General features: G+C 39.9%; 1 protein-coding gene across 1 annotated transcript in view; it reads right to left on the minus strand.

Annotated features, from left to right (window-relative positions):
• LOC128904446 (pinopsin-like) overlaps positions 1 to 22,854 on the minus strand; it is an 87,453-nt gene that overhangs the window by 56,064 nt on the left and 8,535 nt on the right. The window contains exon 2 of the mRNA XM_054188790.1: positions 9,451 to 9,776. Coding sequence (XP_054044765.1) covers positions 9,451 to 9,776 — 326 coding nt within the window. The remainder of the gene's footprint in view (positions 1 to 9,450; positions 9,777 to 22,854) is intronic.

The following is a 22,854-nucleotide window of genomic DNA, read 5'->3' on the forward strand; positions in this document are numbered from 1 at the left end:
GTACCTTTACTCTCCTAAAAGCTGAGATGCTGAAATTACAAGCCTTGCAGCTATACACAAAGAAAAAATGTTAGCTATCATCTCCTTTATTTCTCAGGGTATCACGTTTTGCTCCGCTGTTACGGAAAACGCTGGATTTTGTGCCCTTGAGACAGACTCCTTCAATAAAAACTGGTATAAGTGTAGTGCACAAAACAGAAATCTTTTTACAGTTGAAAGTAGTGAACCCTGAACCCCAAAAATCAATGCTATATTTATAGTGTCTTCATGATAGCGACATAACAATCTTTTCTCCTCCTGGGCAAATCTTAATAGTTATGAAAGAGTACAAGAATAAGTTAGCTCTTCAAAAATTAAACATGCTCATAAGTCTTCTTCTGAGCTAATCAAAGCAACTTTTTATTCCAGCAGGCTTCCCATTAAAAAAAAAATAAATAAATCAGCTAACAGGAATAATCAGTGCTTGCTTCGTTGTTATATCCTTGAACAGAAACGTAACTATTACTGTCTGAAATATGAAATGCTAACACCTGGAAATTGCTTATGAAAGTGAAAACAAGTATTTTTAAAGTCCTCATGAAATGAGGACAAAATTCAGTGTCAAAATGCTATAGATTTTGTTTCAATAGTTATATTATGCTTGTATTTTGTATTATGACCCAGCATTAAATAACAATGACATGAGACCATTTAACCATTTAACTATCATACAATTATTTTTAAGTAATTGAAAAAAGATACTTTTTTTTTTAAATAAATGATTGATACACGGCATCCTATATCCAAGATGAAAGTGTTTCGTTGCTTTGTTGTAATACAACAATTTACTTATTTTAGTGCGACCCATCTTACATGTCTGCAGCTGACAAAAGTTTTCTGCTTTGGGAAAAACCTCCTTGGATGTGATTTTCTTTCTCTGTTCACTACAGAGGAATGTAGACAAACAAATTAGACTACATAGATGCTGAAAATGCCTTAAATTCTCGCAGTTCTCAATAGTACATGCTTTCCTTCTATACAGTAGGAATAATGGTACCACCTTTACAAAGCATTGGAAAAATCTGTGTATATTCACAGAATTTTCAAACTGTCAAAGGAAAAATTTTGTGGAAACCTCTTCCCTGAAAGAAGGAAGGAGGAGATCTACGTATGCATAAAATGGCATCAGGGTAAAGGAGAAAAAGGAAGCAACAGGACTCACGGTCTGTGGAAGACGAGAGTGGTTACAGAAACGACCAGAAAAATTTTAAAAAGAAAAAGAGTGGATATGCTAAGAACTTTATATTTATGCAAGACCATTTACAGATTGTGACCTGATTATAAACAAATTACATATTCAACAAAATAGCAAAAACAACGAATTTTTTGCCTCTTTTTTTTTTTCCCCAAGTATTCTGTGACTTTTTTATTAATACTTTTCAAAATAGCTGTTTAGGATATCACCTCACCTACAGGATTCTGAGAAACTTCATCATGGCAGAAGCCCAGAAAATGAGAATAACCAGATCTTCAAAGAACTCATCACTGATACATACTATATGCTGCCCAATGGATTTCAGTGCTCCTCTTCTTTGAAACAATAAAAAAAAAACGCTTTGCTTTCCTACTTGAGAAATGATCTCAAAATTCAGAGAATACATACTGTTATATAGGAATGGTAATTGCTCTCATAATTTAAAGCCCATTCTTCTACCAAAAATCCCAAATCAAACAATAAAACCACGTGTCCTGAGTGTTATCACAGAATGTTCCCCTTCAGAGAAGGTGGAGTTACTAAATGCCTTCGGTCTTTACTGCTCAGGCCAGCCCTCAGGAGTTACAGACTTTGGAGGTAGCAGGGAAAAGTCTGGACAAAGAAAGACTTCCACTTGGTTAAGGAGAATCAAGTGAGAGATCAGTTAAGCAAACTGGATATCCACAAGTCCATGAGTCCTGATGGGATGCACCCGAGAGTGCTAAGGGAGCTGGCAGAAGTCATTGCTGGGCCGCTCTCCATCATCTTTGAAAGGCCCTGGCGAACAGGTGAGGTGCCTGAGGACTGGAGGAAAGCCAATGTCACTCCAGTCTTCCAAAAGGGCAAGAAGGAGGACCCAGGGAACTGCAGGCCGGTCAGCCTCACCTCCATCCCTGGAAAGATGATGGAACAGCTCATTCTGGGCATCATCTCAAGGCATGTGGAGGAAAAGAAAGCTATCGGAAGTAGTCAACACAGATTCACCAAGGGAAAAACAGCACTCTTGGCAAGTTTGTTGATGATACAAAAATGGGAGGGGTGGCTGACGCAGCAGAAGGCTGTGCTGTCATACAGGGAGACCTGGACAGGCTGGAGAGCTGGGGAAAGAGGAACCTTATGAAATTCAATAAGGGCAAGTGTAGGGTGCTGCATCTGGGGAGGAATAACCCCAGGCGCCAGTAGAAGTTGGGGGCTGACCTGCTGGAGAGCAGCTTGGTGGAAAGAGACCTGGCAGTCCTGGGGGACAACAGGATGACCATGAGCCAGCAATGTGCCCTTGTGGCCAAAAAGGCCAATGGCATCCTGGGGTGCATCAAACAAGAGTGTGGCCAGCAGGTTGAGGGAGGTCATCCTCCCCCTCTACTCTGCCTTGGTGAGGCCGCACCTGGAGTACCGTGTCCAGTTCTGAGCTCTCCAGTTCAAGAAGGATAGGGAACTGCTGGAGAGGGTGCAGCAGAGAGCTACCAAGATGATGAGGGGACAGGAACATCTATCTTATGAAGAAAGGCTGAGGGACTTGGGTCTTTTCAGTCTGCAAAAAAAGATGGCTGAGGGGGGACCTTATCAACACTTATAAATACTGAAAGGGTGGGTGTCAGGAGGATGGGGCCAGTCTCTTTTCAGTGGTGCCCAGCAACAGAACAAGAGGTAATGGGCACAAACTTGAGCATAGGAAGTTCTGTCTCAACATGAGGAGGAACTTCTTTCCTTTGAGGGTGGCAGAGCACTGGAAGAGGCTGCCCAGAGAGGTGGTGGAGTCTCCAACTCCGAAGACGTTCAAAACCCGCTTGGATGCGTTCCTGTGCAACCTGCTGTAGGTGACCCTGCTGTGGCAGGGGGTTGGACTAGATATCTCCATAGGTCCCTTCCAACCCCTACCATGCTGTGATTCTGTAATCACAGAATCAAAAAGAATGGCCTGTTACCAGCTTTGTGTTTTAGCTGTGTAGAATTGGGCAAAGGTCAAACAACTGCCCAGTAAGGAGATATTGAATATTGGCTGCTGTGTGACAGTTGAAAGCTGTACAAAAAACCTGGAAATATTGATTTTGATGATTTTTGTGATGATGCCGATTATAAACTATATGATTACATTACTTTGTAATCCAGCAGACCCCTTTCATTACATTTTGTTAAGATTTATACCAATTCTCTCAGTGTAACGTGAGACTTCTATTTCAATTAAGTTCCCATATCCTCATTATGATGTGACAGAAAACGTCTATCCATTCATATGCAATTAAATCTCTTTTTGCTTGTGAATTCTATGTAATTATTATATCTTTACTGCAAGGTTTAAAAAGGAAAGGCAAAGTTATTTATCATCCTTTCCCCATACCACCAGAAGCTAGGAGAGAAAGTAAAATATACATGAAGACCCAAAGGGAAGAAATAAAATTTATGAACACAGAGTAAAAAAATAACAAGATATCATTGCCTAATGACAATAGCTGACTGAGCATAGATGCAGTTAGGGTCAAACCTATTTGAAATTAAGTCAAATCCCAAATGTACTTAATCACATTTGAAAGAGATGAGCTACAGGAACCAAAGGACCATGACTACATCATTTTCACCTGAATTACATTTCTTAGGACTCCTCTGTTTCCTTAAATAACTAGGAAGATTTTAAGCTTTGCTTCTAAAAGAAGGCCTATGCCTGCAAAACTATTTTTGTTTAGGGCTTTTAGAAGATAGAGTTAATGGTACATAATTCCTTTATCAGTTTTCTCAACATAAGTCATAACTTCAGTGCCATCAAAGATAAAGTTTCAGAAAATCAAGTTTCTCTATAAATAGACACATGAAGCATATGAGGGAATGATGGCACAATTATTACTTTTCCATCCTATTCTTTGTATTATGTGAAGATAATTTCTTTTCAGTTTAAATCATTGAGCATTCTGCCCTAATGTATTGTCTTCCTACAAACAATCATTTCCAAATGAGCTGGAGAACTGGAAACAGTCAAAGAGCAATCCTTCTACTTTATAATCATTTCCTGACTACTTTAATGAACAATGATGCAAAAATTGCTTTTACAGATATTTTTAACTGTTCCAAATAGTACAGACATAAAGCAGGATTAAGGAATCAGAAGTCATAAAAGTCTACATCTCTTCCTTCCTTTTTCTCTCAGACTTTCTTTGTGGGCAAGGGAGATTTCAAAACCACCACTGTCGTTTATATCTGACGCTTTAAAAATATACTGGAGTCGAAATCTCAAGACACAGAATTCAAAATTAGTTTCTTCAGGTTTATAATTGAGCCACAATTTCACTCTGGGGCATTACTTCTTAAATAAGAGACAGAAGCACTTTTCCTCCACTAAAAAATTTGGCAATTTGAAGTCTGGAAGAGGAGTAAAAGAGAGAGAACTAGGCAGGTCTCTGCAGCATAACCCTGACTGTCCCTGTTCCCCTACAAGGTGACAAGACTCAGAAACAATTAGGGGATGGGATAAAAAAGGTGACCTGGTTCTCCTATGACACAAGGAATTCAGAAATCATGTGGCACTTTTCAAAAGAATCAACGAAAGTTGGAAACAGTCAAGTAATTTCCCTACCTGAACACACATTTTGGTCAGTAGTTAAACTAGCAGTTTATGAGGAATTAAGCACTAGTAGGTGCGCCACAGGGTGAAGGACAAGGCATAGTGGCAAGGCCAACTTCTATCTCATATGGGCTAGTCTTAAAATTTTCATCAAGTACTTTTTTCTTGTTTTTTTTTTTTTTGTCAAAAAAGCAAAGCCAAAGTAGAACTAGGGTAATGACTTGAAAGAACGTAATAAATGTTTTCCATCTCTACTTTTTCCTTGCTGTTCTCAAGTAAAAAGAAAAAGCCCAACACAGTAGTACTATCAAGTCAGGTCAGAAATCCATCTACTCCAGAATCCCATGAGACGGTGTGACCGCTGGCCCTTTGCCCACTTTAACACATGGTCTGTTGCACTGAGCAAGAATTGCATGATCAGATGTGTATTACACTATGTGTTTAAGTCTTCGTGCTCTGCTTACAATCCTTTTTATTGTTTTCCATGTCCTAGCTGCATTCTGTAAAGAGCTGCTGAGCTTTGTTCAGGCACAGCTTTCGATGAAAGAAGACTGGCAACAAGATAAGTCAAGATGAGTCTCCACAAAACCAATCTGAAAGCTTATCTTGAAACAATGTTCTGGCATTCTTCTTGTCCTTAGACAGGATTTTTATGTGCAAGTGGGAGATAATGCAGACTAGACTGAAGAGATCCCTTTTAAAAGTTTTACTAATTTTCATTAGGCTGGTTCATATGAGTTCTCTGGGCCCCTCAGTGGAGGATTTTAATCATATTGTGCCTTCTGTGCTACAGTGATCACAATGCTAATCTCTGTAATTCCACATTTGGGAGCCCACTTTTCAAAGTGTAAACAACTGACACTGACTTCATAAAGAACATTTTTCCAGAGGGAACACAATGGTAGAGTCACAGAGAAGCATTATAAGCCAAAAACTGAAAAAAAAAAATCTAATTGTACTAGGAGAAACAAACCATTCTCGGTTGCCTTCCCTTGTTTTGCAAAATGTGCATCAATAAAATATATGTGAATAATATTTTGTGAGGGAGAAAACTTTTCCCCTTTCTACTTACAGATATCAGATGCATCATCTCTAAAGGAAAACTTAAAGAAGAAACTGAATTAACTTAAAGAAGAAACTGAATTTCAGCATCTGCAGGAATGGAAGAACAGGTTTCATAAAAACAAGAAACAAGATCAGCATGAGTGAAAGTATGGACTCAAAGGGAAGAAAAGTCTAAAAAATATTTGTGCTTCTCTATGTCTTAAAATCTGATGCACTGTCAAGTTCCCTAAGTGCTTCTGAAACCACAGGTTTTCTTCGGCTCTCTTGAGCATTATTTTGCTTAGCACCTCTGAAATGCTCTCACTATTCAGAGCTAAAATTTCCCTGGGACTTGTTCAACCTGCCCCATCTCTTGGGCTGGGCTGAACTCGGCTCCTCCGAGCGTGTCGCACAAGGACGGCAGCAAAGGCCATCTGCAGAACCAAACTCAACCGTCCAGATAAAGGAGTTCTGGAAAAAAACCTTTAACGAAAATAACTTGAGCAATTCTTTGAGGGTCTTCAAGCTTGATAAATGGTAAGAACCCTGAGATAATAGTACAGTCATGTTGTAATACTGTTTAATGACATTTTTTGTTAGCATTATTCATACAGGGATGCTATTGACTTGTAATTCCTTGAAAAGACGAGCTTCTATAAAACCTGTATTACTGAAATCCTTGTGTCTTTTACCATTACACAGATTGCAGATGACTTCATAGGATCTATTAATGCCTTGAATGACAGAATGCTACAGCACCTGACTAAATTTAGAGAAGAAAAGGAGAAAAGCAGACCTATAATTACTGTCCCTGCAAAGAGAAAATGCAGGCACTGTGCCAGTTCTTGCATTAACTATCCCAAAACTATTAAGATATTTCTTCCACCTCAATTAATTTACATTGCAGTATTAATAATGGCATAACTTCTGCGCTCTTGATCTCAGGTGCAACACCATTAAGGCTACAATGCTCTAACATGAAAACTTCCATGTATCTTCCAAAAATATAAAATGCATATTTTAGAAAATTTACCAAGCAGCTGAAGCTGGGATAATGCACTTATTATTTTTGCAATGCTCCCACATTTCTTCTAATATATTACACAGAGGGTCACAGAAGGACTTTAATCTGTGAGGCCAGAATATTGCAAGATAATTAATTTTTTTGCCCACACCAGAAAGTAACAGCATTATAATGTATGTAGTAACCTTTCTTATCCTTTTTTTTTATTATTACCCTGCCTACGCTTTGTAGTTTTATGTAAAACCTACTATACCTTTATTTGCATATAGCTCATCTCTTCCTCCAGTTTAAAACATGGCATACTTTACATTTCATAATCTACCCTGTTTACTACAGAATAGTTGGAGGACCTCAGACCAAAGGAAAAAAGTCTGTATTTCAGTGACTGTGTCATGATATGGTCTTTGGAAATTTATATATATGTCACAGAAAATGTATAAAATGCAAGATTTCAGGATTATGTTACTGGAGGTATGTACATCACAGAAAGCTGAGGACTGATGAGTCTTCTGATTGAGATTCTTTTTGCTGAAATATAAGCTATCAAGGAAATGTTTTACAAATGCCAGGAAAGCATTAGATGTTTTGTGTAAAAAATTAGGGTTTAACTATTCATAGAATCATAGAATCTGTTAGGTTGGAAGGGACCTTTAAAGATCATCTAGTCCAACGCCCCTGCAGTAAGCCGGGACATCTTCAACTAGATCAGGTGGCTCAGTGCCTCATCAAGCCTGGCCTTGAATGTCTCCAGAGATGGGGCTTCCACCACCTCTCTGGGCAACCTGTTCCAGTGTTTCACAGTGTTTCAGTATTCAAGACTTCACAAATGCTGGGGCAGCTGTTATGACCCTGAATCATAACAGCTTTAGAGAGGAGATACGACCTAATCTCATTGGAGTTCCTTTGCATCTAACAAGCATTAGTTCCCTAAGACCTGCCCTCCAACAGGTTATGCAAGATCAGATTTGATTCTTTTTCACTTCCACCATTTACAAATTTTCTCAGGGCCCCCTAACCTCAGCATCCCAGAGGCTTCCTGATCACTCTTGAAAGCACACAGAGGATGGTGGAGAGAACATTGTGGAAAATGCTATTCCTTCTCCCATTTTTTCTCTGGACAGTTAATCAGTCTACCAATCACTCTAGCCTTCCACCCATTCTACCCAGTCTCCATGTCTAAATACAAAATGGCTATAGAGTGCACATATCTTTTCTATGACACTTTGTTCCCTCAGCATGTTTGCCACAACTTCTTGAGACCCGTCAGGCAGATCAGTGAGATCTACTACTACTTTTAATATAACTGATTTAAAAAAAAAAAAGGTGAATAAAATAACACAAGTCTATACGTAGAACTAGAAGCTAAAGGACATGCTACAGAAGCTGAATCCATACAAGTATTTGCAAGTTGTGGGTGATGTCTGTTGTCAGGAATGTCAGTGAGGGCTGAAGGAAAGAAGACAAAGGTTTAAGAAAGTTGTATCTTCTGCATATTAGTAGCAGCACATATTCCAAGTTCCTGCTCCTTTTTTTAAGGTGATCATAAAGGATACTGCTGCCCAGGGACCAGATATGGTCTGCAACTTCATTTAATGGTTTACAATCAAGAGAATTTTTTTCCATATTACAAGTACTAATGTGTGATTCATCAGAGAGATTTTACTGGCTCGCTCAGCACTCAACCAGGAAAAGATTTCCCATTTGGGCTTCAAGTGTTCTGAAAGTTTTGACAAATCATGGAAAAGGCATGACCTTAATTCCTTATGACTAATCAAAAGTAAACTACATCCACTTTAATTCTGTATGAGAGCCTCTATTTTGTGATTTGCTGCTTTTCTTTTTCTCCATTTAACATCTTTAATTAATTCATCTGAACACTTTAGAGAATTGCTTTTTAGAGAACACCTATATACTCATTCCTTTCCCATTATTCATCATTAAACCATTTCATTACTGTCCCAAGAGTATTCAAACTTTACAATACCACACGACCTGGCAGGGTCTTTTTGAACATTCACTTTGGAATATCTGCAGTACCCCTTAAACCAGCTAGAAGAGTGTTGGCATAGTAGCAGTTGTAGTAGTAGTGGTGGTGGTAGTAGTATTTAAGGAGACTTTTAAATGTGTCCTAGAATTACAAGGACAAGCTGATCCCTGGGATAATTCTGCAAATTGCAGTAGAATTGCTGTAGAGAGGTTTCCACAGATTAAGAAGCAGAAATTATTAAAATGTCATGAACGAAAACCAGGAAGAAATGTTTGCACAGATGTCTTATTTATAGACAGGTAAGTGTTGGCATCATTACAAACGCAACCTTCACCCAGCTACGCTGTTTTTCCTAGAGCACAGTATTTACAAACCACAAAGTCAGTATCTATATGGATGTTATCTGGTTGTTCTGACTGGAGCTTCAGCAGTATGAAAAAGCTTGGTGAAGATCTTCCACCGCTTCCTTGAGGTTTTCTGTTGTCTTTTTATTTCTATTTTGCTTCGTTGTTTTGCTCTCTATCATCAGTGCTTCCAAACTTGATAAAAGAGAAATGCAACATATGTCTTAGACTAGTTTGCAGTACCGATATCACACAGCAGCTTACCTGTTTAACAGCGTAAAGGAGGCGACCGTAGCAGTACATCATGACCATCACAGGGATGACCAAGCAGAATATGAAGAGACAGATGATATAGGATGTGGACTCAACTGACTCAGAGGACCAGCGTACCGAACAGCTTGTACCCGCACCTTCTATCCCGTAACTGCTCCAGCCGATCAGAGGTGGCACAGTCCAGACCAGGGAATAAATCCATGAACCACCGACTGCCATCAATGCCTTCCGGTAGTCAGCGCTGCGCTTGTTGCACAGGGTGAGAGTGCTGTAGCGTTCATAGGACAGGACAGACAGGGAGATCAGGGACACAATGCCTGCAATGAACCAAGCAATTTAAATGCTTACTTTCATTATTTTGTGCGGTATCCATTAAAACCCAAGAAATGGGATGCTTTTCTAGTTATTACATTATTGGAAGCAACAGTGAAAACTATTTCCATTATTCCCTATGCTTAAATCCTCACTGGACCTGGTTGCTCTGTCCACCACGTCAAATTTTGTTAAACTCTTATTTATCTCACATTGAAAGATTTCATACTTGACAGCTATTCCTTTTCTAGGCAGGTTTTCAGATTTAGCTGTTTTAGTATTACCCAGGGGAAATCCATTTTCTACATGACCTAATAAAATGTTGAAAGATTCCCTTGCTAAGAAATATTCAATTTTTAACATCCATGAGCATTTTCAAATATTGCATTGACTTCTATCCATGCAAAGCTTTATGTTCATTATTGGGAGACCCAAAATGAAAGAAGATTTTGCACTTCTGCCCCGCCAGCTAGATATAGCTTCAGTTCTGACCACTCATATATGGAAACCACATAAAACCCTTGGCATGACTGTGATAACTTTATTCACATATACATCACATAATCAAGTTTAAAAGTGATTTATGTTAATATGGAGCCCTAGCTGTCAGAGATCAGTTGTATCTTCCAGTGGAAGATTCAAAAATCTGGGTTGTAGAGCATTTCCACTCTTTTCACCAAGGTTCAGGATCCCAACCCCCTCTCAAATCTTTATGGATTTGCATGGCAGGTTCTTAGCCAATGACTAAATGGGGTGGGGTTTTTTTTGCAATTTCCTATGGTTTTGTTCTCCTTGCAGCTTTCTTACAGTTCTTGGAGACAGAACACTGGATCTCACTTCCCAGGATTTATGACAGAAGCAACTTGTTGGAAGAAATTTAACTCCATCTTTTCCCATGGTTTCCAGGCCCTTCTTTTGGTCCAGTGTGATGAAAAACCTGAATAGACCTATGTCAGTCCAGCTCTTTCCAGGAATTTTTTTCTTGATCCTTGCCATTAATAACAGCCAACTATACAGTAGCATTGAGAGATACCCTGCCAAAATTCTCTGGGTTTGAGTCGTACCTACTACCTCCAGCAAATCTCTTAACAGAAAAGGTGATCAGGGAACCCACAACTGTAATCCATTTTTCCCCATTTGACTTCCAGCTTCTCCTATAGCTCCTTCCCAAGCGTGGAATGGAGGTGGGTCAGACACTCCCCTGGGGATAGCACTAGTCCCTCCTGTACCTGGGCAAAACACCCCCCACACATACCCACACAGGGCGCAGTAGGATATTCTCCCCAGGCACAGCATTTTGCTTCCCTTTCTCCTACAATTCAGTGAGCCATTTCCCAGTTAGCTGGATGCAGGTGCAGCTATTCCTGCTGTCCTGACAGCAATTTGCAATCACTCTGTGCAGAGCTGTGTATGGCAAAGGACCCAGGGGGAATGAAGCACTGCTTGCTGCAATAGGACACCTTATTTCTCCGGGGAAGAGAAGGCAAAATGGTGTGAGGAGAAGGGAACGAGAAGAAAACATCTTTCTTGGTACAAGAGCCTAGTAAATTATTTTCTGTATATTACTGGGAAGTCAGACCTAAAAAGTAGATACACTTGCAGCTGTAAAATGACACAGCTCCACTAAATTCAACTGAATTATACAGTTTCAGAGTCTAACTTCAAACCTATTTTAAGGCTAGACTATTTTAGAGGCAGTGGGGACTTTGTGATCGTCCCTCATCTAATCTGATTTCCTACATAACACAGCTCTTGGAAGCTCTTGTACACAATTTCTGCATTAAACACATATCTCAATATAGAAAAAAAAAAAAAAGCAGGTTTGAATTACAGACTCAAGAACAAAGAATCTACTGCTCTCTTCTCGCTTCCAGCCCACACTTATTTATCTTCACTTTCTTAGTATTGCCTCTTTCCATGCTTTTATCTGCTTGACTAAAGAGCTTCTTGCTATCAAAAACATTTAGCTCATGAAGGTACCTGAGGCAAAAATCCAGATTTTATATTTGAAACTTAGGCCTCAGTAAGGAGATATAGATCGTTTTCTGCATTTTAGATTACAGCATCATGGACTAACAGAAAACAGTCTTGGGAAGAAGAAATCTCTCCCCTCCCAGCTGAGTGCTCTACAGCAAGGTTGTATTATTCTTGCTCTACCTCTGATGGCAACTGAGGGCACGATGTCCCTCTTTTGAAGCGATAGCAGGTAAGGTGTACTTTTGTTGAGAATATCCTACAGTCCTGCGGGTGCAGTGTTGCCTAGAAAACCTGAATGGAGTGTTCAAACTTCCCTACCTCAGGGCCCTTTGCTGCTTTAGCCATTGGGGGCTCAGGTCTCAGGCTGCCTGCTCTGCCTGCTCATCCCTGTGGCCGTGCTACTGCCCAGCAGCTTCTTACAGCGTCTATTGTCATGATTTACAGCATTTATTTACACTTTCTCACATTTTTACCTACTGCCTAATATGAGAAAGATGCTCAGCTTTTCTCAGGCTGGTATTTATGATGGACAGCTTTATGGAGCAGCTCTGAAGATAACTGGCCATGAATGTAGGATTGGTTGCTTTGAGCAAAAGAAAAGTCCTGTTTTTAACTGGCACAGAATTAATGCTCAGTTATTAAATTAGGACCAGGGCAATGTCAGTAAAGAATATATCAAATATTAGCTATCAGATAAAACCACGAAAGTTTCCTTTAAATTACAGCAAATCATTTTTCTTCTCTACACAGAAGAAGATTGGAGATTCTTAATTACACATCTTGGCAGGAGACATTTCATCTTTACTCACCTTTTATTATTGAGTTCCACTGACATGACACAAACTACATTTTTCTCTGGAGGACAAGAACTGTGAAATATGGAATCTCAAACCACAAAATTTCAGAAAAAAAAATCCATATTTATCTTTTTCTTTTTTTTACCTTTTTAATAGTGCTGAAATTAATACCACTGCGCACTGACTTCTAATGCTTTCAAATCAACAAGGGAAAAAGAGGAAAGCAGTGAAAGGGTAGTTCATAAGAGATATTAAAAATTAAAAGAATTCAATGTGGTTGGTGGTTAAAATATACTAAACCAGGCTAACTATTTAGAAAAATTTCAAATACTTTGAAAGAATGAAACTGGTGCTTTGAAAGACAGAAAACGATGAAATTAACAGCCATAGAAAACCCAAAACCAAACCGAACTACTCTTTTTTTTTTTTTCCAACAGTAAGAGACATTTAATTGAATTGTCTGCAAGTAATGAAAACACCTATTATCCAGGTGAGGAAGAAACAAAACGAACAGAGGCCATAGCAACCCTCTCTCCGTCTACTTAGTGTGACCTTGTGCAGTGTACACAAAGGCGCAACATGTGCCCTGACCCTCTACACCCCAACGCTGCAGCTCCATCCAACCTTGCTGATGAAGGGCCCTCACCTTAACACAGAAGCCAAGACTGGACAAAACCAATATAGGACACACATCAAGAAATAACCCTATTCCAATATTTTGGTAGATTATCAGCTCCAATGTCTCTGTTTACTAAGAATATCCTCAACTTTTTAATTTAAAAAGTAATATTTTCTTTTTTAATCTCTCTCCTTTATCAGTTCAATAGATGAACCCTGGGAAGATACCACTATCATTTGATCAATTATAGCCGATAGATACACAGGTCTAATTTATTGGACTGAAACAACATCATTTCATAACAAAGGCAAAACCGGCTTTTGCATCAGTGTTAACACTGGGTGGAAGTGAAGAACAGGAATCAAGTGTGTAACAGTGAACGAGCTTCCAGAAAAATAATTATGATTGCCTTGCAATTTACATGCCTTTCAATAGCACCCAGTATGATCTTCTCCATGATTTTTCCAGGTACTGAGGTTAGACTAACAGGTCCATAGTTTCCTTGGTCTTCCATCGTGCCCTTCTTGAAATCGTGTTTGGGCAAAGTAGAATAAAGTTTCTCAATTTTCATTGTGCCTCCTATTTTTGTATATCAGAGTTTTCTCAATGTCATATGCACTTAGCTCTTGTGGCCTTTGCCAGAAATCCTGCAGTTATCTGGTATTCTATTTCACACTCTATCTATTGCAATCGTAGGAATTAGTGAGAATCTCAGCTTTAAAACAAAAAGCAATTAAATACTTTAGAATTATGGCTGAGAAAAATGCTTGAATGTAATCTCCGTAGTCTTAATAACCAGAAAAGAAATTTAAAAAATTAATGTAAGTTATAAAAAGAAGAAAATAATTATAATTTTAGAGCTAATCACAATGCTTTATGCCAACATTTCATTCTTATTTTGCAGCAACATTTATGACTGGGTAGACTGCATATATTAATTTCAAATGAGTAATGTTCTCTAAAATTGCAATAAAATTAAATTCAGGAATTGCGCATCTAAATAGAGTTTGCCTCCAACAAATATTTAGGGCCTCAAGCTGGTACCTAGCCAAAGAACTCCATGGGAGTCAGTCACAGTAAGAAATGTAATTTGTTCCCCCAACATTTCATGCACGTACAGGAATAAAGCTGAGGTCCTCACCGAACAGTACTGAAAGATGACATAAAAATCCACTGCAGATTGCATTACAGGAACAAATAATTATTCAAAAATTAACCACAGAAATAAGTGACTTTGAGACAAGTCGTCTCTGAGGCATGAGCCTTTTCTACACAGCAATTAGTTGCATTGAGCAGAGTGCAAGAAATTTAATTTCAAGTCATAAACCAGGACAGGCATCCATTTATAGGACTACCATCTGAGACATTATCTTTTATTTACTTTTATTTAAAGATCTGTACGTTTCTTTCTGGCAGCACAGCATGGAATATGGCTCTAGGTGAAGGACACAGCAAAACACTGTTTTGGTCCTGCGAGTCTCAACTAAGAGCGTTACATTTTTGTACTAGTTTTCTCTGGTTTACGCTGCTCACTGATGTAGTAATTGGAAATGGGATACAGCTTGCTGATGGTCTGTAGGCTATAAAAAACTGAGAATCCCAGAGATTCAGTGTACACTGGGAAAATGTTTTGACTACTAACTTCTTATGTATATTTTCCCTTTTAAAGATCCGGAAGGTCATTATCCTGCATCTCGATTAGAATCCTGGAGCATCATGGTTGCATGACGTAATGTATATCCTACACTGTATTTGGGTTATCAAGGAACCAGGCTCGAGGAAAAGAAGCCACAGGTAAGCTTAGGCAGGAGGTTAGCTTAGCTTAAGCTTAGCTTGGAGGAACATGATAGCACCTTCTTCGACAAGACATTAATGAAGCAAAAATAAATCCAAGCGCTCAGAAAAGGTCAAGATGATTTTATCGCACCCAATCTGCACGCAGGTTGATTTTACCTCACTCTCAGTCATTCTTGCATAGCTTTCTTCTCCTCACACTCTCACAAGCACAAAGGTCTGTGTTCAAGAGGTCTGTCCAGGATCTCTTTTGTCCAACGGGGAGAACAGGGGATTCTGGCTATCAGTTCATCAAACTTCTTGCTTATGAGTACCTCCCTGGCAACAAATTGGGTTTTGGACAGAGCTTTCATATACTTTAGGAGTCCATTGTTGTTATGAAGTGGTCCATTGCTTACAAATCCTGCCCACGTGAACCTTGGTATGTCTCAGGTGAGACTGCCACTCCTCCTGTGGAAAAGGATTTCCTTGTGTGGAAAGTCATCTGCCTGGAATGTACTCATCTGCATGAGCACCGTCGCGTTCACAGTGAGCTACCAGGGAAAGAAATGGCAGGTGTGACCTGCTGTACCCTTGATGCCATGCTCCTCTCAGTGGAGTGCAGAGTCCTCCACCAACAGGCTGTTGTGCTCTGCTCTTATCAGCTGGGAACAGTTTTCTTCATTACCTGCACAGGCCATTCTTCTAACTCTTCTTCTGCAGTTTCGTCTGCTATTTGCACCTGTTTCCTATGACACATCAGCCATACCAACCTCAGTAACTCCACGGCGAGTCCCTGTGCTTCCTGATGCCACTGCAGCCCGCGGCCAGGCCAAACCCAGCTGCTGAGACAAAGCTGGGGTGACACCCAGCTGCAAGGTTGAGGCAAGGCAGGGAAGCAGAATCCACCTGGCCATGCTGCTGCTGACACCCAAGGCATGATGGAGCCAGATGAGCATCCCAGGTGAGCACCAGACCATCTGCCAGCCACACAAAATGCAGGGGGGAAACCAAGGGGATAGTAAGCACTGGTGTTCCCAAGTACCGTCTACAAACCCTGAGCTAACCCCAGAGGAACCTTCCACCAACAGCAACTCTGGCTACCACTGCTCCAAATGTGTTGCTGAAGAGAGAAAATGGTGGTGCTCCATATATTTACAAAGCTCCATACATATTTATGTGTGGATATAATACCTACTACTATGAGACAGCTTTAACATAATATCCTGGTTAAGGAGATCACAGACCTGGAAGCAGAAGAGGAGCATGAACTGGCAGCTGGTGGGCCAGGACTCACCAAAAGCCATCCCTTGCACCCCATCTGTTGAAGCCAGGCCACTGTGCAGTGGTGAACACTGAACTCGGGGAGACAGCAAGCAAGAAAGAGCACAGTGCAGTAAGGACATTTTCAGGGAAGGAAGAAGCATGCTCTGGTCTCTGCCTAGAAATGCCTTGTTGGTAAATACCTAATGCCAGCAGCAGGTAGGTTGTTCATAACATCAGCATCAATGATGTTATGTGTCATATGTAACATAGCTGTGACCCCTTCTCTCTAGTCCCTTAGGTTTCAGCTGATAAATCTGCAGCTCCATTAGCTGGAAAATGTGCTAAAATGCCCTGTGGCACTATGAGATGGAGATAAGTAAGATGTAAAAGGAGTTTTGTGACTAAATGCACCCCAAGTTGGGAATATTGGGGAATTCTGTGCTGAGGTATTCTTCTGCTGTTTTTTTCTGGCTAGCATCTTTCATCGTGCTTGCCCAAGGACTTAGAGGTAAACACAGAACAACAACAGTAAGAAACAGCCCTCTTTGAATGAAGGCTCTTACTACCTTAATTTTAAGGTTTCGAGTTTAATTCCAAGTAGTGCTACCAAATGGTATTACATAAATATGTTATTGAGTTACACAAAACTAGTTTGATCAGTGACTCGGTGCTGTTTTCAAGGGAAATAACTATCCTGAATTTAAATGAGAGCACTTCTATTAGTTCTCTACAGACATAAAACACTCCACACACGGAAATGAAATATAAACAATTTAAGCAACTTAAAAGACGTGACCTTTCTAACATATTTGCACTTCTACATCTCCTTAGAAGCCTTTCTGAAAACATATCCTAATATCATCCCTCAGGGACTGCGCATAAATTACAATTTGTAAGCCTAATATTCACAAGAGAGGTTTGGAAGCAGGAAGAGGAAAAAAGCAACATGGTCTTTTTCTAATGGTAGCTTAATCTTCAGGGGAAATTTTGTCAGCTCTTGGCAAAAGTACCTCACCTAACACCTGCTACAGCATCAGAGACTGTATGAGAGTGCACATGGAGCAATTTGTTCTATCATCAGCTTTGATTCCATTTTCATCTACTAGTTCATATTAATACTAGTAAGGAAAACTACTGGCCTCTGCTTACCTTACAGTCAAAGCGTTCTTCCACAAAAATACAGTAATTTCCACCACAGCAGTTGCTGCCATCAGAGACTTCCTTGCAGGTGAGGAGGTAAGAATATTATAATGATAAAAGCAGAAACTTTCAAAAGCTGACTCAGTGGGCAGAAGAGGGGGAGAATTTCTACGATTTGTTGACCTGATCACTGACCTCCTCACAGCACATGCACTTTTGCAAAAAAAATCAGAAAATACTGAGGCACAGCATCAGGGGTGAAGAAAGAACAAAACTTCTTAATTCTTTTTTTTTAAAAAAACAAACATATTCTATTTTGCTTTTTAGCTCTGAGTCTTGTAACACACATTTCACTCCTATGGTCAAGATAGGGAAAAACCTCTCTCACCTACAGTCTCCAGTGAGGTTCTGCAGGTTCCATCTCCTCTTCTTGTGTGATACCAGAATTGCCACAAGTGGCAATAAGACTATTGATCAGCCTGCAAAATCTGCGATAGGCAGCCCAGAGCGAAACCAACTCAGATAAACTAACAGAGCACAGTTATGTTGGTTAAGTTAGTTAGCAACTTCCACAGCCACTGGGGCTAGGGGGAAAGTAGCATCAAATGAGCAGATCCAAGAGAGAAAGAATTAAGAGGTTGTGAATATGGAATTTCACTAAATCACTTTTTATCAAGGTTTTTGGGTTTGTTTTTTTTTTTTATTTATTTTTTGAGAAGACCTGCACAAATGAGTATCCAGAAGGGGTGCAAACAGGTCGTCTGGAGAGTAGCAGACGTATGTTGCTCCTGTTCCTTTCTCGCTAGCCCACAGAATATTATCCACTTTTTCCTTTTCCCTCACAAACAAAAAAAGAGATGGGTATTTTATGACCAAAATCCATCTGCCGCAAATTTTGGCAGAAGACCCCAAACATCTCCAGAGTTAAAAAGAAAGCCCGCTGGACCTAGAAGACTTTCCAGAGTTAAGATGAATAGACTCAAAGTGAGCACTGGCCTTGGTGGGCAATCTACCAGTACTAGCCTGACTTGCTTGAACTTTACAGCTCAGTATCTACACTTCAGAGAAAAAACAAATCACAATCATTTTAGGATATAGCAAAATCACAATGTGAATATAACAATTCCTGATAAGTTCAGTGCTAATATAAATGATATGAACTGCAGAGGAATGCATGGATGCCTCGATAACTGGCAGAAGTAGCTGAGAATTGAATGTGCTTCCAAAACATTCTTGGCTGTATTTGGATATGCCTATTAAATATTTATATAATGAACATAGAATAAATGGTCAAAGCAATCAAGTATTCTTGCATTTGGTGAATCTTATTCTAGTTGAATGCTCCCACATATTAATGATCAGATAACCATTTCCTTTTGATTTTTAAGGCATTAAAAGCACTTCTACTGATTTGAAATTGAAAAAATATTTACCACAATCACTTGCTACACATTAGCAGTTACAACCAGTTTTTAAATGCTGGCAGCCTAGGCTTTCAAAATACAAGCTACTTCAGATATCAACAATTCACTTTGAATAGAAGTAAATACACCAATCGCTATTTACCTAATGCCTGTAATTATTTGTTTTCTTTTGCTTAGATGACTTGTAGTCGTGAGTCCATTAGAGCAGGCAATCATTCCTTTCCCTAAAGAATTCTATTCCTGCTTAACTCTAATGGGAGTCACAGTTTAACTCTAAGCTTGAAAGAAATCACTGCGAAATCACTGTTGCATCCAAGCCTGCTGAGACGAATTGGTCAGCAAACATTACCAGTCCTATTCAGCAAATCTTTCCTGCTCTTTTCTTAACAGTCATTTCTCTGTTTCCTCCTTTGTATGACGTACCTTTTCTTTTTTGTTTGGTGATATCTTCAGTACAGACAGTATATATTACTTTAAATAGTAAAGAACTATTGTTTTTTTTTTCTTTCCCCACCCCCACCTCCTTGCTGAATTTTTAGATTTGTATACGCTGTGCTTTAAGAGTGATCTTAATTTTGAGCTGTATCTTGTGACTTAATTTGCATCACTGACTAGTACTATGCTTTTCCACTGTGTTATTAGTATGGCTATCCATCAACCAAACAACCAACAGGCAACTACTCCCGGTGGCATAAATATAGCAAAAAATTCCATTTTGTATCTCAATGATACCAGCACAGTACAAAAAACCCCGAACATTAATTTCAGTCTCACTTTCCATACATTACGCCGGATCCCTTTGCATTCTGGAAGGCAGCGCAGCACTGGCAAATTCAGCCCCCTAAACTGTCTGCCTCCATATCACTGTATTTATCCAGCCGCCTTCGGCAGTCAGAATAAGAAATAATGTCAGCACTAGATGGAGCTCCTGTACAGCAACATCTCAGGAGAAGTCTCAGTGGCTTGCGTGCATGTGGAAAGCAGGGATGGATGTACAGTACGGCGTACCAGGAGGATGCGCTCAGGGTGGTCAGGTACACAGCAGCATCCCCATGTCCATGCCCATGCTGTCCTGTGGGACCCCCCATCTCCTGCCAGGACTCCTCCTTTGCTTTTCAAATGGAGGGAGATCTCCGGGGCCTTCCCTCATGCTGAACATCCATACAGATGTAACACGTGGCGTATAGTCTTAGGGTTTGTCTACATATGGGATTTAGCACCAAGCAAACTAAGAGGTGAAATTACAGTGTATTATCATCTGCCAGCCAGGGAGCCGAGCTTCCACCAGAGCACGCCTACCTAACTTCCTTCCTGTGAGCCTCTGCTTTTACACTGAATGCAACTGCTCATTTTTAATAATAAAAGTATATTTCTAGAGATTTTAAAATTAGTCTATAATCTGCTTTTTTTTGGCAGTTACCTTTCCTAGAGATAGAAGAAACTACAAATATTTACTCTTCTGAGTCAAGTTTCTGTCATAAGGTCTAGTTTTTTATAATAACTAGCTATTAACTGGTGAATAACTGCTCATTTCTTATAATATGAATGCAGTGTCAAAATATGTAGCTCAGTCTTTATGCTGCCCTTGGGCCAAGAGTTTCTTGTGCAGTTTTACAACCCAACAACCTCACATGCTATGGTGGGACGAAAGACTGGAGAAGGCTGCTCCTACCTCTATCCAAGATGACTTTGCTGGCTAAAGGACGTGCAGTGAGGACAAGTGGTATTTTCTGTTCCTTAACCCCTCAGAAGGACCTTAGAAGAGGAAATCTTTTGCTACATCCATTAAAAAATGGTTTGTAACTGATGCAGACAGGAATCCTTTGCTGTACATTTTATCCAACCGACGAGTCTAATCTGCAATGCTGGATAGAATTTACACTTGAGAATATAGTAGCGGATGTATAAGGAGGTATGATGTTTTGGGACAAGCCAGCATGGCTACCGTGGAGGGAAGCCATGCCTCACTAATTCAGTAGAGGTCCTTGGCAGTGCCACGTAGACAGGGGTGATACATCCCGTAAAGCCTACTTGGATGTCAGAACAGCTTTGACTAGCCCAAAGGCTCTTAAGGATGGTAAGCTGCCTCACGATAACAGAGATGTTTATGTGGATAAATAATTGATTAGAGGCAGGAAATAAAAAACAGGAGAAAATAATTAGTTTTCTCAGTGGAAACTGTGGCCAGAAAAGTCCCCTATGGATCTGTGCTTGGCCCTGACTTATTCATCACATTAATAAATGATCTGGAAAAGATGGTAAAGAGTGAAGTTTGCTGATTATACTATGATGAATAACTCAAAATCAACAGAAGCTGACTGTAAAGTACTGCAGAACAACCGCATGAAACTGAGTCACTGAGCAGATGAAATGCAATACTGATGTAAACTGCCATATGTGGAGGAAAACAGTCCTAGCTTTAAATACACAGCGATTGTTTCTGACTGACTTACTGCTCTGCAAAGACAGCTATGATAAATAGCTTTATGCAAACCACTTCCACTAAGCAGCGATGCTCAGCAGCATTTAGAAAAGCAAACATCAGGGTTTATTAGAAGAGGAAAACAGAGAAAAGAAGAAGAGAAAACGTGAAAAGGTGGATGGGGGAAGATTATTTAGTGTTTCTCATAATACAAGAACTGGGTTTTCAAATGAAATCATCAGGTTGCAGACTCAGAATTAACAAACAGGAGAAGGTATTCTTTTTTGTGCGGTACATAGTTAATAAGTGGACCCCCTTGGCATATTATATTGCGCATACCAAATTTTTGCAGGTTTCCTGAAAGCAAGCGGCCTGGGAGACGAATCCAGGAAGACCTACTAGAATCAACAGCATTACTTCAGGGATGAAGTCCCTACACCACAAATCACAAGCTGATGGGACTATGTACTGGAAAAATATCATTGGATGCTGCTTATCCTAAGTTATCCTAACACTGAGTTATCATAACATTATCCTAACGTGAAGTTTAGCATTTTAGAAGCTTAGCTGGGCATACTTTTTGAACAGCAAAAACTTAGTGGGGATATACACAACCCGTTGCAAGGCACAACTATTACTTAGTTATTAAAATAATAAGAAGAAACAATTACAGCACAGTAAGAGGCCATTACGTCCTTGTATCTACTATTAATATTTCTTTCCCAAAGGTCTGAGTGCATGCAACCCCAGAAAAGGTATTAACACTTGCAAAACTCCTACTTATTCTCATCCTCAAATTCCTTGTTAAACATCCCTTGATGCACTGACCAATAGAGAAAAAACTATTATATGGAGCAAACCAGATGGTGGCACGTCTACTGTTCTTATCACGAAGAATATTAAGCTATGACTTTGTCTTGCCTCATAACCTGCTTTCTACCCATTAGAAGAAGTCCATTTAAATCCTGACTGGCATATTTATCTGGCAGCCTTTCAGCCTCCCCCTCTGATGCAATCTTTGCCTCTCACAAGGATATTAAATAGAAATACACTTTCAGTTTTAGGAAATACATGCAGTAAAGGAATCCTCGACATCCTCACACAGTCGTTGCTGGACCTTGGCCCTCTTGGGCTGCCACACACTCTTTCTCTGAAAACTGAGCAGACCAAAACCAGAGCAAAATTTGGCAGTCTGGATAAATTGAAGCAAACTGCTAGGACTTTTTAGAAAGACTTGCATGGAGAAGACCTGCTTTGTGCATGCTAGTCAGTGTACATACACTGTACATACAGAACATACATACACATAATACACACACATGTACCATGTAGATATTCCTCCCTTTCATTAAGAGGCAGAATATGTAACTCCTCATCCCTACGATATTACTTCCTACCCTAGAACTGTTTCTAATTAGCTCCTACAGAACTCCCACCAAGGCAGACGGCTCGATTAGGCTCCCGTGTGGTGCTCGCACTCCTGACCACCCTGCGAGATCCCCGCTCCGGGAGACTCCACCTTGTGCTGCCTGCTGTGCACAAGCAGCTTGCATAATTTCATTAGGGTGATTAAACGTGTCAGTGTAAAGAGGTCCCCTGGTAACTTCATGAACAGCCTGAACGCAGAACAGAAATTACCCACAAACTGTAAATTTGGAAAACAAT

The sequence above is a fragment of the Rissa tridactyla genome, chromosome 1 (assembly GCF_028500815.1).
Source record: "Rissa tridactyla isolate bRisTri1 chromosome 1, bRisTri1.patW.cur.20221130, whole genome shotgun sequence".
Lineage (NCBI taxonomy): Eukaryota > Metazoa > Chordata > Aves > Charadriiformes > Laridae > Rissa > Rissa tridactyla.